Here is a 15,183-nt window from a genome sequence, read left to right on the forward strand (position 1 = left end):
GAGGTTAAGTTACTCATCCAAGGTTACATAGCCAATATATCTCAGAGATGGAACTTGAATCCAGGTCTTTTGACCTCTAATCTGCAACACTGTGCTACCTCTTAATAAATGTGTGTACTGATTAAAATAAGAATAATAACAACTGTGGTTAGAAATTAAATTCCTTCTAAAGGTAGCCCAGTTTTCTCCTCTGTAAAATGGGGAGAATAAGAGTATTTACCTTACAGTTATTATGAGAATCAAATAAGATAAGTGAACATAAGAAAAGGGCTTTGAAAGTTCTACATAAATGTTAAGCTATCATCATCATCATCATCATCATCATCATTATATGATTATGTGTTCTTATGCTACCTCAACATGGCACGGAACTAACCCTATGTTCTTGAAGGCTGTGCCAACAGAATGTAAAGTTTTCTGCATTCACATCTGCAGGTCTGACCATCTCTCTCTCTCTCTCTCTCTCTCTCTCTCTCTCTCTCTCTCTCTCTCTCTGTCACACACACACACACACACACACACACACACACACACACACACACACACACACATGCTCCTACTCAATAAACTCCAGTGCTTCCTACCAATTCCAGTATCAAATACAAAATCCTCTGGCATTCGAAGCCCTTTATAACCAATCTTCCACCACCACCATCACCTTCCTAGTCTCCTTACACCTTATACTCCATCACATACTCTTCAATCTGGTGACACTAGCCTCCTTGCTCTTTCATGAACAAGACACTCCATCTCTTGGCTCTGGGCATTCTCTGCCTGCTCTTTCTTCTGGAAATGCTTTCCCTCCTCATCTTTCCCTCCTGGCCTCCTTTAAGTCCTAGGTAAAGTACCATCTTCCATAGGAAGGTTTGCTTTTTATCCTTCATATAGCTTGTATACATACATATGTATATATATATATGTGTGTGTGTGTGTGTGTGTGTGTGTGTGTGTATACATATATTTGTTTGCTTGTTATCTCTATCATTGGCCTGTGAACTCCTTGAGAGTAAGGATTATATTTTGTGTCTTTTTGCAACCTCAGCACTTAGTACGGTGCCTGGCACTTTTGTTAAGTGCTTATTAACTGACTGCCTGTTCTGTCATCTGAGGATCAGAGTAGCTAAAATCAGAGAAGTGCATCATCAAAAATGTGGCCACCAGTAGACAATATTTTTAATGGGCACAGTGACTTATTTTCATAAGTCACTCTATTAATTCCATGGAACTCCAGGGATATAATCAGCTTTTGTAGGGTGTAGGGGTGCGGGAACAGTGGAACTTACACCAGTGAATTGATATTTTTGGAAATATTGAAGAAGTAAGATCATGTGTAATTGGAATCCCAAAATGTCCTTATAGTCTAAAATTATTGAATGCATGGAAGAGGCTTGATTCCCTAAGCTCTTGGTCTAAGAATTTTGTATATTTTTTTTAGTAATTGCAAGATGACTCTTAGTTATGAATATTCATCCAATTTTTCAAGCACCAAGTTTTTTTTTTAAGCATCAAGGTCCCAAAAGACCTAATGTGTAAAAGGACCCACCAGAAAAGGCAAGCTATACTTAAAATTGAAAGTAGTAATGGGATCAGCTTTTATATTCTGCTGTTTCTTCCTTTCTCTTTGTTTTATTTTTATTCAGAGAATGACTTATAGGATTGAACATGTACTGTCACCTCATGTTCATTTTTGGAGAGTGCTCTTCCATCATCCTACATGTGAAAAATTGGCTTTAAAAACTGCCTAATGGAAGGTAATCCAAGGTGCTTCTCTCTCCAGCACAATTAATTTAATAAATTGTGACACAGATAAGTTTGCATTCACCTGTAACAATAAAAATGTGTATCCTGACAAAATTATAACTGCATTCTGGCTTTAAATCAAGAGGTTCTATCTCTAGACACAGATTTTTATCTTTGAAAGCAAGGAATGTCCTTTGATAGCAAGCCCAGGAGAGGGTGTGCACAGGATGAATAAAGCAGTGTGAGAATGTGCTTTTCAAAAATCAATAGTATTTGTCTAAAAATCCTTGGAAAAAATGCCCACAGAAAAATTAACTTTTGATTGGCTACTTTGTGGATTGTCCATGATACATTTTTAATTGTCAGTTGCCTTTTCCCTACCATCTACTACATCTCTAGGCTGACTCCCCTCTGTGTCATATACAGCTATGTCCCTACTAATGCAAATTAATGACGAGTCCCATGAAGTGGTCATTTGCACTGTTTAAAGTTATAATCATGTAAAACATGGTAATTGTTCTAGACCAATGGAAATATGTAGTACAAATTCAAATAATGTGACCACTTCATGGGATTCATATTTGTATTAATTAGGACTTAGCTATAGCATGTGACAGTGAATACAAACTAGTTTAACTATTATACCTAATCGAAACATAATTATGAAGGCAAACATGTTTGAAAGGTGAAAAAAAACTCATGTTTTCCAGAGTCAAAGATCAATGGCACCCACTTATTACTATGGCATTTAAAACAGACAGTCAAGAATCCATTATAATTTGATTAAACACTCCTAATACTGTAATAAAACCTTCAGCTATTCAAGATTTCTGCATTTTAGACAAGAGAATTCATGGATACTTGTGCTTGTAAATTACAGGTTGTTTTCATGAGTTGGTGTAAAAGCTTTTGGGACTGTGGCCTTGTAGCCCTAGACGATATAACAGTACATCTGGGAAACTGCCAGTCTACCGGTAAGACTTATGGTCATTTCTATTCTCTAGACAGTTCTGTACCTTCCACTTTTCTTTCTCAGCCATATTAAGAATAGCACTGGGAAACTTAATTTATTTTCAGAAACTCATTATACTATTCCTATGCCAGTGCTATTTCCCAACTTGTATGAAAGGAGACACTTGCACTGTTATATTGACTAAATTATTAAAAAAGTTATACTTTGATGGATCTATGATCTCACCAATGAGAGTATTGTCTCTGACAGTACAGACTATAGCCCATTTGTGCCTTCTTATGCTGTAAGTTTCTTGTCCATATTCTTCCACAGATCCTCCACTTAGATGCCACCTAATGGAGGCCATCCTGTAGGTATTCTCATATGATGTGGGTACCAGTATAGTACATAGACCATCATCCCCTAGTCTTGCCATGTGACCACAGCCTTTTCCAATCATACAGCCAGGGTCATATCACTACCCAAATATTTTTAATCACAATGATATTTTTAAAAAAACATATAAAAAGAATTGTATAGTAGTGACTCAAAACGCTTTGTTGGAGCTGTGATCTCTTTGACGTGAATATTCCCTCCACTGGTCCAGATCGTAATTCATCTTTGGCTTCTCAGCCCATGCAATTCTTGGCAATGTCAGAGGATCATGTTCAGTTGTTTCAGTTGTATCTGACCCTTTGTGACCCAATTTGGAGTTTTCTTGACACAGATACTGGAGCAGTTTGCCATTTCTTTCTCCAGCTTATTTTATAGATGAGGAAGCTGAGGTAGACAGCATTCAGTGACTTGCTCAGCATCACACAGCTAGTAAATGTCTAAGGCAGGATTTGAACTTCTTGATTCTAAGCCTAGTACTCTGTCAACTGTGCCACCTAGCTGCCCCCACAGGATCATTAAGTAATACCACAGATGTGGAGCTGGAAGGAATCCCAGAGGCCTTCTAATCCAACCTGCTCATTCTACAGAAAAGGAAACTGGGATCCAGAGAGCTCAAATCACATGCCCAGTATCATACAGGCAGTAAACAATGGTCAGAATTTAAACCCAGTCTTCTAATTGCAACTTCAGGGCCCTTTTTGCTATACCACAGACTACCTTTGTGCCCTTCCATAAATCCTCCCTTAAGGATCCACCGAGCATGCTGGTAACCTTCCTTTGTATATTTTAAGATTTCATGAGTTTTTGTTCAATACTGAGGCTGTCTATTATGTCTTTTCCAGTTATAATGCCTTTTTTTTCGCCACTTTCATTCAATCAGTAAGCACATTTGCCTTTCTTTATATCCCCAGAACTTACCGTAGCGCCTGGAACACAGTGAGCATTTAATAAGTGCTTGCTGAGTGACTAAAATATGCTAGGTACCATGCTAGGCGTGGTACAAATACAAACACAAAAATTAAGAATAGCTGCCTGGGCCCATCATAAAAAACATGGATTTGGAATCAGTTCTTGTTCTTAAAATTATGTATTATTTGCTAATACACATACCCCCCACCCCCACCCCCACCCCTATATATATATATACACACACATATATATGTATATATGTTTATGTATATATACCTATAAGTTTCTCTACTCACATACATACCCACACATCTATTGGGAGTATTTTAATCAGAAAGTTAAAGCAGGAAAGTGTAAAATCCCTTATTTTACTACTGAGGAAGCTAGGGTCCAGTGTCATTGTCCAAGGTCACCTAGGATTATAATTATAATAAAATTTCAGTTTTCAAAATTATTTTAATTGATGTTGAAACTACCATATAAATATTCCTAGGAGTGGTCAAATAAGGGTAATTTTAACAGGCTGGTAATTTAGCAGAATGTTAGGCTTTCTGTTGAGCATGAAAATGGTATGCACTTCAACAAGAACCACTGGCCCGTATCAGCCAAATATGATTTATGACAAAGTGAATCATGCCTGCACCTTGGGAAAACAAAGGTGAATGCCAGATTCTCACAGCATTTTGAAAAGATTCTGGATGTATTTTGGATAAAACACTCAAAATCTGGCTATGGGAAAGCTTAACTACAGTCAGAAAGAGAAAAGAGATCCTAAGAAGTCAGAGGAAAAAGCATCCATCTTTGTATTTCAGCAAGCAGAATTATATTTTACAATCCATCTCCCCTCCCCTAACCTCAACCTGGATTGTGTTTTTTCAGTGCCTTCTTTTCCTAGTTATCACCTAGCCATGAAAAGAATAGTGTTTTACTTCAAGTCAGGAAGGCCTAAGTTCAAGTTTAGTCTCAGACACTTAGCAGTTGTGTGCCCCTAAACAAGTCACTTAACCTGTGCTAGCTGTCTCAACTGTAAAATGTGAATAATAGCACCTGCTTCCTAGGGTTGCTGTGAGAATAAAATTGGATAATATTCATAAAGTGCTTTGCAAACCATAAAGCACTATATGAGTGCTAGCTATTATTCTTGTTGTTATTATCCTATTCCCAGACAGTGCATAAGGGATAGAATCCAGCTAATTATGGAAAATGGGCCAGAGCAGATCACGAGAAACACTTAATCTATTCCAACTCCTCGAGTACTACTATCCCCTCCAGATTCTATCTGATCTTCCCCCAATCTGTATTCTACATGTTTGATCCCATGTCCCCAAAGAAAATAACCAAGATGAGTTCAAGCTATAGTGTGAACATGTTACTGCATGTTACCATCATCTTAAAGGGGCCTGCAGAAAAAAATGACAACAGAAACAAAAACAGTAACAATATCTATTCATTCATTTACTTATTTATTTTTTTGGTTGGGCAATGGGGGTTAAGTGACTTGCCCAGGGTCACACAGCTAGTAAGTGTTATGTGTCTCAGTGCAGATTTGAACTCGGGTCCTCCAGAATCCAGGGCCGGTGCTCTATCCACTGCGCCACCTAGCTGCCCCCAACAATATTTATATATCACATTATGTGCCAGGCATTGTGCTAAATTACACTTTGGTAAGCATGGCTTACCAGTAAAATATTGTTGAGTCATATCTGTGCTTTGAAATAGAAATGAAGGTATATGAATACATATATGTGTATATATGTACATTATAAATATATATATGTATACATATGCATTTAGGGGGGAGGGGGAAGCACACAGCATTCTACTGCATATATAAGTAAGATGTTGCTTTCTAGGCATTGGCATAAATGGATAAGAAAATGTAATAGCTTCTCGACCATTGCACGAAATATCATTTTGCTGCATTTATAAATAGATCTCATACCATAGGCATTTGAATGCATATTTATGGAAATTGGCTGAAGCAGTCACCAACCCTGCTGTTTCCTTGCAGAGACACTTCCACCCCCACCAGGGGAGTGTACTTTTGAGCAAGATGAATGTACATTTACTCAACAAAGAAGAAACCGGAGCAGCTGGCATCGAAGGAGAGGAGAAACACCCACATCCTACACGGGTCCAAAAGGGGATCACACTACTGGGGTAGGTGAGTTAAACTTCATGTTGAACTCTCTGAGCAGAGGGAGGCCATATGGTGTTCTTTAAAGAAAATCTTCCCAAATAGTGTTCTCTGAACTACCCAAGCATCACTTAGAGATCATCACTGGTCACCTAGATAGTGTGCATTTGATACATGCAAATCCTCTCATGCACGAATTCTAGATGGGACTCCCCATACATGGGATAATTCTACATGGGACTCACCATTGACATATAGAATTCAACATACATGTGTCATTACATATGGGATTCAACATACATATGTTAATTATATGTCAGACTCAATATACATATTAGGTCATTTACTGGGCAGGCTTAAACTAGCACTTGTCATTTGCTATGGTGCTTAAGCAAACTTCCTTCTCACTGGTCACAAGGGGGAGGTGAACCTTCTACCCTAGATCTGGCTTTTCCTTATTTTTTTGCCTTGGTTCCAGAGCTGGGGAACCTGCAGCCTCAAGGCCACATATGGCCACTGTGGCTCTTTGACTGAATCCAAACTTCACAGAACAAATCCCCTTAATAAAAGAATTTGTTCTGTAAAACATGGATTCAGCCAAAAGGCTGCACCTGAGAACCTAGAAGGCCACATATTGCTCGAGGCCGCAGGTTCCCCATCCTGGTTCTATTACCTTACCTAGATTTCATTTCTTTGTATTTTCTTTTGAGAAGTGAGGAATAAACCTCCACTGAGGAGTAAAAAGAATATAGGCAAGGCGGAGTCCCTAGAGGACTCAACTCAGTTTTAAATAGAATAAAAAAAGGAGGAGCTGGGAACATGAACTCTTAAAGACACATTTCCATCACATCTTCACTTATGCTGAAGTTGTCTTGGAAGAGTTCAGAATGTTATAATAATAATAATAATAACTGTTAACTATGGGGACTTGTCTGGAAGAATAGCCTATTCAAAGAAATTATTTAAAAGTTATTTTTTAAATAGAAGCCCAGGAAAGAAGCTTTCCCTTTCCCATGTTTTACTAGCAATCACTACAGCATCTGGTGACTAGAATCCATACATGTATTCATTCAGGAGCCCTTCCTACTTGCCCCTAAGTATGTTCACATCCAGATAGACCCTACTGACATTCCTCTTTTTCCCATAAAGGGATGCCTAAGAAGTCAGAACTGTGCCAATCAGATTTTGTGTGTGTGTGTGTGTGTGTGTGTGTGTGTGTGTGTCTGCCAGGGCTTGTCATCTCAATCCCTGAAATGCTGATGTCATTCTACAAAGGCTGAGACAGACCCAGAGCCTTCAATCTCTCTGAACAGCCCTACAAGCAGGGGTTGCCTGACCCTACCTGGCACTGAAACCCCACCTGAGTCAGCACAGAAGAGCTCTATGCCTATGCCCAGCCTTCTTTATGTGCTCTAATGGACTGATCTGCAAGAGGATGATAAGGAGTGTGAAGGGTCTTGAGTTGCCATTTGAAGATAAGTTTCACTGAAGACAAGAAATCTTGCAAGGCTGGGGGTGGGGCAAGCAGAAAAAGCTGTCATTATGAATTTGAGAAATTGTCAGGTGAAAGGAGGATCAGACTTGCTCTTCCCTGTTTGACCCTACCAAGCAGAACTAGAAACAATGGATAGAAGTTGAGAGAGGCAGTATTCATGAGGGTGAGGAAGGCAGGAAATCACAGAGTTGGGAGGGACTTCAAAGGCCATTTATTCCAACCTGTACCTGCGTAAGAATCCCATCTACAACATACCTAATGGGTGGTCATCCACCCTTAGCTCTCAGATCTCTAGGGAGGAGAAGCCCAGCACCTCCCAAGGCAGCCCACTGTATGTTTATACAGGGTATCCTAAAAAGTTCTTAGTTAGACTCATATTCATTCTCCAGTATTCAACATCTAATCCAAATATATTGTTGTTCAATCATGCACTCACATCCAACTCATCGTGACCCCGTGGATTTTGTCCATGGGGTTTTCTTGGCAAAAATACTGGAATGGTCTGCCATTTCCATCTCCAATGTGTCCCCATTTTACAGATGAGGAACTGAGGCAAATAGTAGTTAAGTGACCTGCCCAGGGCCACACAGCTATTATGTGTCTAAGGCCAGATTTGAACTCAGATCTTCCTGACTTCAGGCCCAGTGATCTAGCTACTGTACCGCCTAATCCAAATATATCCAGTAACTATAATTACAAGCTTAGGTTCTACCTCATTCATTTAGTGACTGCTCCATGCTCCATCACAAACACTCCCAGAGTCCGATTTCACCACCACTACAAAATATACCATTAGCCAAAGAACAAATCAACACTTGGAAAATCTCAGCAGCTCAGAGCAGATACATAAACGTTACATCTTCTCTACATAGTCAGCAGCCTTCCTCCTTTAACAACTGAAACTATGCAATATTATATTTTTAGTGCAATAACAATGTTAGCTTACATCATATATAGCACTTTATAGTTTGTGAATAGTATAGTATAGTATAACACTTTAGGGTTTGTGAATCCTGACTCAGACATTTATTAGCTGTGTGACCCTGAGCAAGTTATTTAAGGTCTCTGAGCCTCATTCATAATAAAATGGAAATAATAAGAGCTTCTAGGCCTACCTCACAGGATTATGGTGAGAATTAATGAGAGAATATATGTCAACTGCTTTGTAAACCTCTAAAGTGTTAGCTATTATTGTACAGGATCTCATTTAATCAGTATTTGCCTTAGCCAGAATTCATGTTTTATTAGATAGAAACATGTTGCTTTTGTATTAATTATATGGTTGTCAAACTACCCTTAATTTCTTTTTAAATCACATCTTATATAATTGGAATGTAACATTCAATGGTAAAAACTACAAAACTCAAAAGGGTTCATTTTGAACATCTCTCCTACTGTAAAACTTGCAGCAAAGTGCATCAGTTGTTAAGGGAACCGTTGTATATAAATTTCGAACACCAACTAACTAGCAACTAAAAAGTGTTTGAGAAATGGAATGTTTCTCTCTTAGTGAGTGGAAACTTACCTGGTTGAAGTTTCTAATTGAGGAAAAAACAAGAAAAAGAGGATTCTATACTTTCCCAGGATAAATATTTTATACCTTCTCACATACAGAAAGAGAAGGGAAGAAAAGAAAGAACTGAGCAAGAAGATTAACTCTTCTCCCTTCCCTTCCCTTCTGTTCGAGTTGGCTTCCTTCAAGGAACAGTTCAAGTCTAGCCTTCTGGAGGCCCTGGCTCCATCTTAGTTCTCACAGTGATACCATGGGGCCATCATATCACTGGGACTCAGTTTCCTCATCTGTAAGAGTATGATTTAATGACCTTCAGGGTCCCTTCCAACTCTAAAGCTATGAGTCTTATTTCCTATGATGTCACAGGATAGGGCCCTGGATAGCCAGAAGCTAGCATTAGGGTCCTAGGTATACTGGCTCAGGATAGAGAAGCAGAGGCCAGAAAGGGGGAAGGATGGGATGGCTAAAGTCAAATATTGCCTGCTTTACATTTTGACTAGGCCAGTCCTTGCCTTTCCTTGCCCCTTCTAGCCAGTTACTCAACTATTTTAGGTGTATCTCTTGTTTCCCCAGTTGAATTAGAAATTCCTTAAAGCCAGGGATAGTCTTTTATATTTCTTTGGTATTCTTATTGTGCAGCAAGTATAGAACCAGGTAGGTGGATTGTTGGATTTGGAAGCAAAGAGACCTGAGTCCAAATTTTACCTCAGACACTTAATATAGGGTCCCCCAAGGGGGACCTTGGGCAAGTTACTTAACCTCTTTCAGCCTCAGTTTCCTGATCGGTAAAATGGGTCTAATATTAGCATTATCTGGGTCACAGAGTTGTTGTGAAGCTGAAATCAGATAACATATGTAAAGCGCTTTGTAAAAGTTTTAGTGCTATATAAATGCTAGCTATTATTATTAGATACTCACACGTACTACACTTAGTAGGATAGGGAGCAGGGCCTGGATCTGTGATTTCACTGGGGTAAGGAACTCAGATGAGGGAAATCACAGTACCAATATAGGTCAGTGCCTTCTCTGCAATGCATAGACTTAGAGAGCTGCCTAGCCCTCATTGGTTAAGTGAGTTACTCAGGGTCACACAGCTAAGTATGTATCAGAGGACTTGTTTTGAGGACTTGACTCAACATCTCCCTGGATTGGAGGCAAGCTCTCTATCTACTGACTCTCTGTATACACACTTTGGAAGTTTACAGTAAATACTTGCTGAACAAACTGAGGGCTAGCCTTTTTTTTCCTCCCTGGATCATTAAGCTAGAAGAATGCAAACATCCAAATGTTCTTGACTAGCAATGGGTCTCCTAGCTTCTCCACTGCCAAAATACAAATTCTATGAAAAGCTAATAAAAAGCATGCAGACCTTATTGAATTATTTGAATTTTATTCACTAATTTACATCAGGTCTGGAGTGTCTGAGCACATGAGAACTTGTTAAAGAAAAAAAAATGATCAAAATCTTCCTTACGTTTTGCATTGTAAAGCTCAAGGGTTTTGTTTGTGTGTATAATAGGGGTCTGGGAACTGTCATCCTGAGAGTGGTAGTTCAGAGAGACTCCTTGTCTTTTCGCACCCTCAGAAAGGTTTCAGTAGGCAGTGGTAGGTAGGAAGCCACAGTGGAAAATGTATTGCAAAAACTCTTGGTAAACCTAATAACTATTCCTATTACACCATTGTCCCACGAGATGAAACTTTCTAATGGTGCAAAACATGGAAAATCCTATTTTTTCAGCAAGTTGTTTCCAGGGTCTATCTTTTTTCTTTTCCCTTACTATTTGATTTCACCTGTTAAACTTTAAAACAACCACAAACTGTTCTTAAAGCACCCTGAATTGTGTGCCAACTAAGTACTTCAGTGTTTGAATAATCTGTGATTTCATCAATGTGGGTACTCCTTCCACTAATGCAGATTGCAAACCGTAATAGGCAACCTTCCATTCCCTGAGCAACAAACTTCTGGTGATGAATCTAAACTCAGCAGGGTTTATCCTCAGAGCACAAAGTAAATAGGTTCATAGATCTAGAAATAAAAGGATGCTTAGAGGACATATAGTCCAACCTGCTTATTTTACAGATGAGGAGACTAAGGGCTGGGTATGTTAGGTGACTTGCCCAAGGACACCAGAGCCAGTGTTGGAACCCAAGTCCTCTGTCTCCAGTGCCAGGGCTCTTTCTCTATTGTAACACACTGCTTCACCATCTGTCCCTGGGCCAATCTTTCAGTTTTTAAAATATTTTGCTAACTATTCAGTATAACTGGTTTGCTCTGTAATGCTCTATGTTTTACTTTATGCATTTAAAACATGACCAATGAACCCAAGATCACCTCCAGGCTAGGATAAGGCATTAGAGGAAACTTTTAGTGGAGATGCCAACTGAAGAAAATGGCTTTAAGCTTAGTACCCACTATGGACCTCCTTCCTCCCCACCAAAAAAAAACAAAACAAAAACAAAACCACATTCCACCATCAAAAATGAGCAATTTACTACACTGGTTCTAGTTACTTGTAAACAAAATGTCCAAAGCATTTTTTTTGGTCTTTAATTTTTTTTTTGGTGTTTTCTTGCTGTGTAAAGTAGGAGTCACCCCATTGCTCCCTTACTTGATCGGACTAGATACTCTTTCTTTTACCGACAAAAACCATGACCTAAGACAGCTCCTACTGCCTACACTTGAATCAAGTGATATTTTCACCATTTGCACACTGTCACCCTTCGATGCCAGAAGCAGGGATTGAATTGTTTACTTGGAAGTGAAAAATTCAAGTGAGTGGTATTTATGGATCCCTAGCAATGTATTTAGCAGAGGACAATGGTATTATTAATTTCGATGAAGTTTTCTTTGCTTGTGAATCTGTGTTAATTTGGGAACCCAATCAGAACTTCAGAAAAGGCCCTTACTTTTATTAATCACATTCTCCACTGATGAGTTCCCACCTAACACCACACCACCACCACCATCTGTGTACCTCTATTTTTTTGAATAGTATTAAAAATGCCACAGATATGTATCCTGGAGGAGGATGTGAGAGAATTCATATATTCAACAATTAAAGCAAAAATCAATTAATGTCTCCTCTAGAGTATTTATTTGTATTAATAATGACAACTCACATTCACATACCACTATAAGGCTTAAAAAGTACTTTGTCTGCAATTATCCTGTGAGAAAGCTAATAGTATAAATACTGTTATCTCCATTTTATGGAAGCTGGGGAGAGATGAAATCCCGGATAATACTTACAAATTAGTATCACCATTTTATAGATGAGGAAATTGGGATCTGCCCAGGTCTCTGAACCAGAGCTCCAAGCCCTACTACCAGTGTCTTCTAGTATACCATGCTGCCTTTCTTTTAATTTAAAGCCCCAGGTTTACAATATTGAAATATAAGACTAATAATAAAATCTTAGAAACATAAGAGACCTTGGAGAACACCTAAACCAGGTGATCTCTGAGTCTTGCCACAGGCCCTTTCTTCTACTTTCTCCCTCTCCGCAGTTTCCTAGGATTCCTACTGGGGAGGAGAGTGCAACTATCATTGGGTACTCCCGTTCCCTATTTTGTGAAGGGACAAGTACACATCGGATCATAGTTTCACAGCTAGACAGAACCATTTAGGCCATCTAGTTGGACTCCCTCATTTTACAAATGAGGAAACAGGCCCTGAGAGTCATATAAGTTTGTTAAGTAGTAGGACTGTGAATCAAACTCAGGGCCTGTGATTCCACACCCAGAATTCTTTCTCAGGGATGTGTTGGTAAATGTTTAACAACTGGCTTTGCAAAAAAATCTACATTATTAACATTTTCTCTATCACTTAAACCTAAATAATCAATACAACAATAAATCAAGCCCTGATTTGTAGCATTTGCTGATTTCTAGTCTGTAAAGGTTCACATTGAAAATTAGCTCTCCAGTTTGTAGAAGATGACTCCAGCACACCCTTGGATTTGGATCTTCTGGAGTTCAAAACTCCCCACCCCACTCCACCCCACCCTTTCTTTTTTTTTTAACAGAGGAGGAAACTAAGGCCCACATTGTTTGCATAATTTGCCTGAGGTCACACAGCTATTTAGTGGAAAAAACAGAATTGTAACACAAGTCATCTAATTTCCAGACCTGTACTAAGTAGTATTATGGGCAGCTAGGTGGCACAGTGGATAGAGTGCTAGGCCTGGAGTCAGGAAGACCTGAGTTCAAATCTACCTCAGATACTTACAGTAGCTGTGTGACCCTGGGTGAGTCACTTAACCCTGTTTGCCTCAGTTGCCTTATCTGTTAAAAAAAAAAGCTGGAGGAGGAAATGGCAAAGGATTCCATTACCTCTGTCAAGAAAACCTCAAATGGGGTCATGAAGAGTCAGACGCAATTGAAATGACTGAACAACAATACTAAATAGTATTAGCTTACACATATATAGCACTTTATGGTATGCAAAGCTTTTCAGACTATCTTCCCATTTGATCCTCAGAGGAGCTTTGCAAGGTAATGAAAGTAATGTTATCCCAATTTTACAGATAAAAATGGTAAGTCTTAGGCAAAACAACTTGCCCATGATCACATGGCTTTTGTGTCAGAAATGGGAATTGAATCCACATCTTCAAACTCCGTGTCTGGTGTTCCTTTCACCACACTAGGCTGTCCACACCTGAGGTGACTGGCTAGGGGAACAGAAGATTTGGGTTCTAGGCCATGGCATTCCCATCTCAAAAGGGAGGCGGTTGGCCTGGGTGATCTGAAAGGTCCCTTTCATTTCTAGCCTCCCATGATTCTATGAAATACAGTCTACATTTTCTTAGGCCCATCAACCAGAAGGGAAACAAGGTGATAATGATAACAAGTCCTAATTGATGGTGAGCCGTGAGTGACACGTTCATAATATTGGCTTCTCATCTTCGAGGCCAGATGTCCTCTACATCAAAAAGAGCTATCACCACATCTGGCACCTTTTATTAGTAGTCTCAGTAGAGACAGCAGTCAATTTTACGATCTCATCTACTAATCCACTTGCTTAGCTTAACAAAGAGTCTCTGCTGAACCAACCACGTTTGAGGAAGTACATTAAATAATACTGTCTTATGTTGGTACTATAAGAGACTTTGAGCTGCAGTCCCTCCCTGCCTCACTTTCCAACTGTGTTTGGTAGTGGTATGTTCAGCATCTGGATGAATTAATTAGTCAGTCAATATGAGAAGGAGGTGGTATGGTGGCCAGAGCTCTAGATATGGAATCTGGAAGACCTGGGTTCAAATCCTACCTGAGTCACTTATTAGCTGTGTGACCTCACAAGTTACTTGATCTCTCTCACCCTGGAAAGTTTCTTTCCCCCTGGAAAATGTGAATAACAATAGCATCTACCTTCAGGGCTGTTGTGAGGATAAATTGAGAGAAGATATGTAAAGCACTTTGCAAACCTTAAAGTGTTACATAAATGTTTGCTGTTATTACTATCAATCAATCAATAAACATTTATTTATCTATTAATCTTACTATGTGCTAGACACTGTGCTAAGCACTGGGGATAAAAAAGGAGACAAAAAGACAATCCCTGCCCTCAATTAGATTACAATCTAATAGGGGTAGCAACAGATAAACATGAGTACAAAGTAAATAGGATATCAATAGGGGGTAAATAGGAAATAATTGACAAAATTAAGACATCAGAATTAAGATTCAAGAAGGCTTCCAGTAAAACTTTTAGTTTAGATGGAACTTGAAAGAAACCAGGGAAGTCAGCTGGTGGAACTGAGGAGAGAGAGCATTGCAGGGATAGGAGACAGCCAGAGAAAATGCTGGGAGTGAGATATGTGGAATCTTGTTTGTGGAACAGCCAGGAGGCCAGTGTCACTTGATAGAAGAGTAAGTGGTAGAAAATAAGGTATAAGAAGACTAGAAAGGTAGGAGGGGGCTAGGTTATAAAGGGCTCTGAATGCCAAATACAGCATTTTGTATTTGATTCTAGAGGTGATAGAGGGCCTTTTGAGTTTATTGAATGAAGGGTTGGTAGGTGGTGACATGGTCAGACCTTTGCT

At 39.2% G+C, this 15,183-nt stretch overlaps 1 protein-coding gene across 2 annotated transcripts in view; it reads left to right on the forward strand.

The window, feature by feature from the left end:
* Positions 1 to 15,183, forward strand: part of MAMDC2 (MAM domain containing 2) — a 222,146-nt gene that overhangs the window by 187,885 nt on the left and 19,078 nt on the right. The window contains exons 10-11 of one of the 2 annotated variants that reach the window (XM_021001775.2): positions 2,621 to 2,714; positions 6,009 to 6,161. In XM_021001775.2, the coding sequence (XP_020857434.1) occupies positions 2,621 to 2,714; positions 6,009 to 6,161 (247 nt within the window). The remainder of the gene's footprint in view (positions 1 to 2,620; positions 2,715 to 6,008; positions 6,162 to 15,183) is intronic. The other variant, XM_021001776.2, reaches the window with a different exon arrangement.

This window comes from Phascolarctos cinereus, unplaced genomic scaffold (assembly GCF_003287225.1).
Source record: "Phascolarctos cinereus isolate Bilbo 61053 unplaced genomic scaffold, phaCin_HiC Scaffold_4;HRSCAF=312, whole genome shotgun sequence".
Classification (NCBI taxonomy): domain Eukaryota; kingdom Metazoa; phylum Chordata; class Mammalia; order Diprotodontia; family Phascolarctidae; genus Phascolarctos; species Phascolarctos cinereus.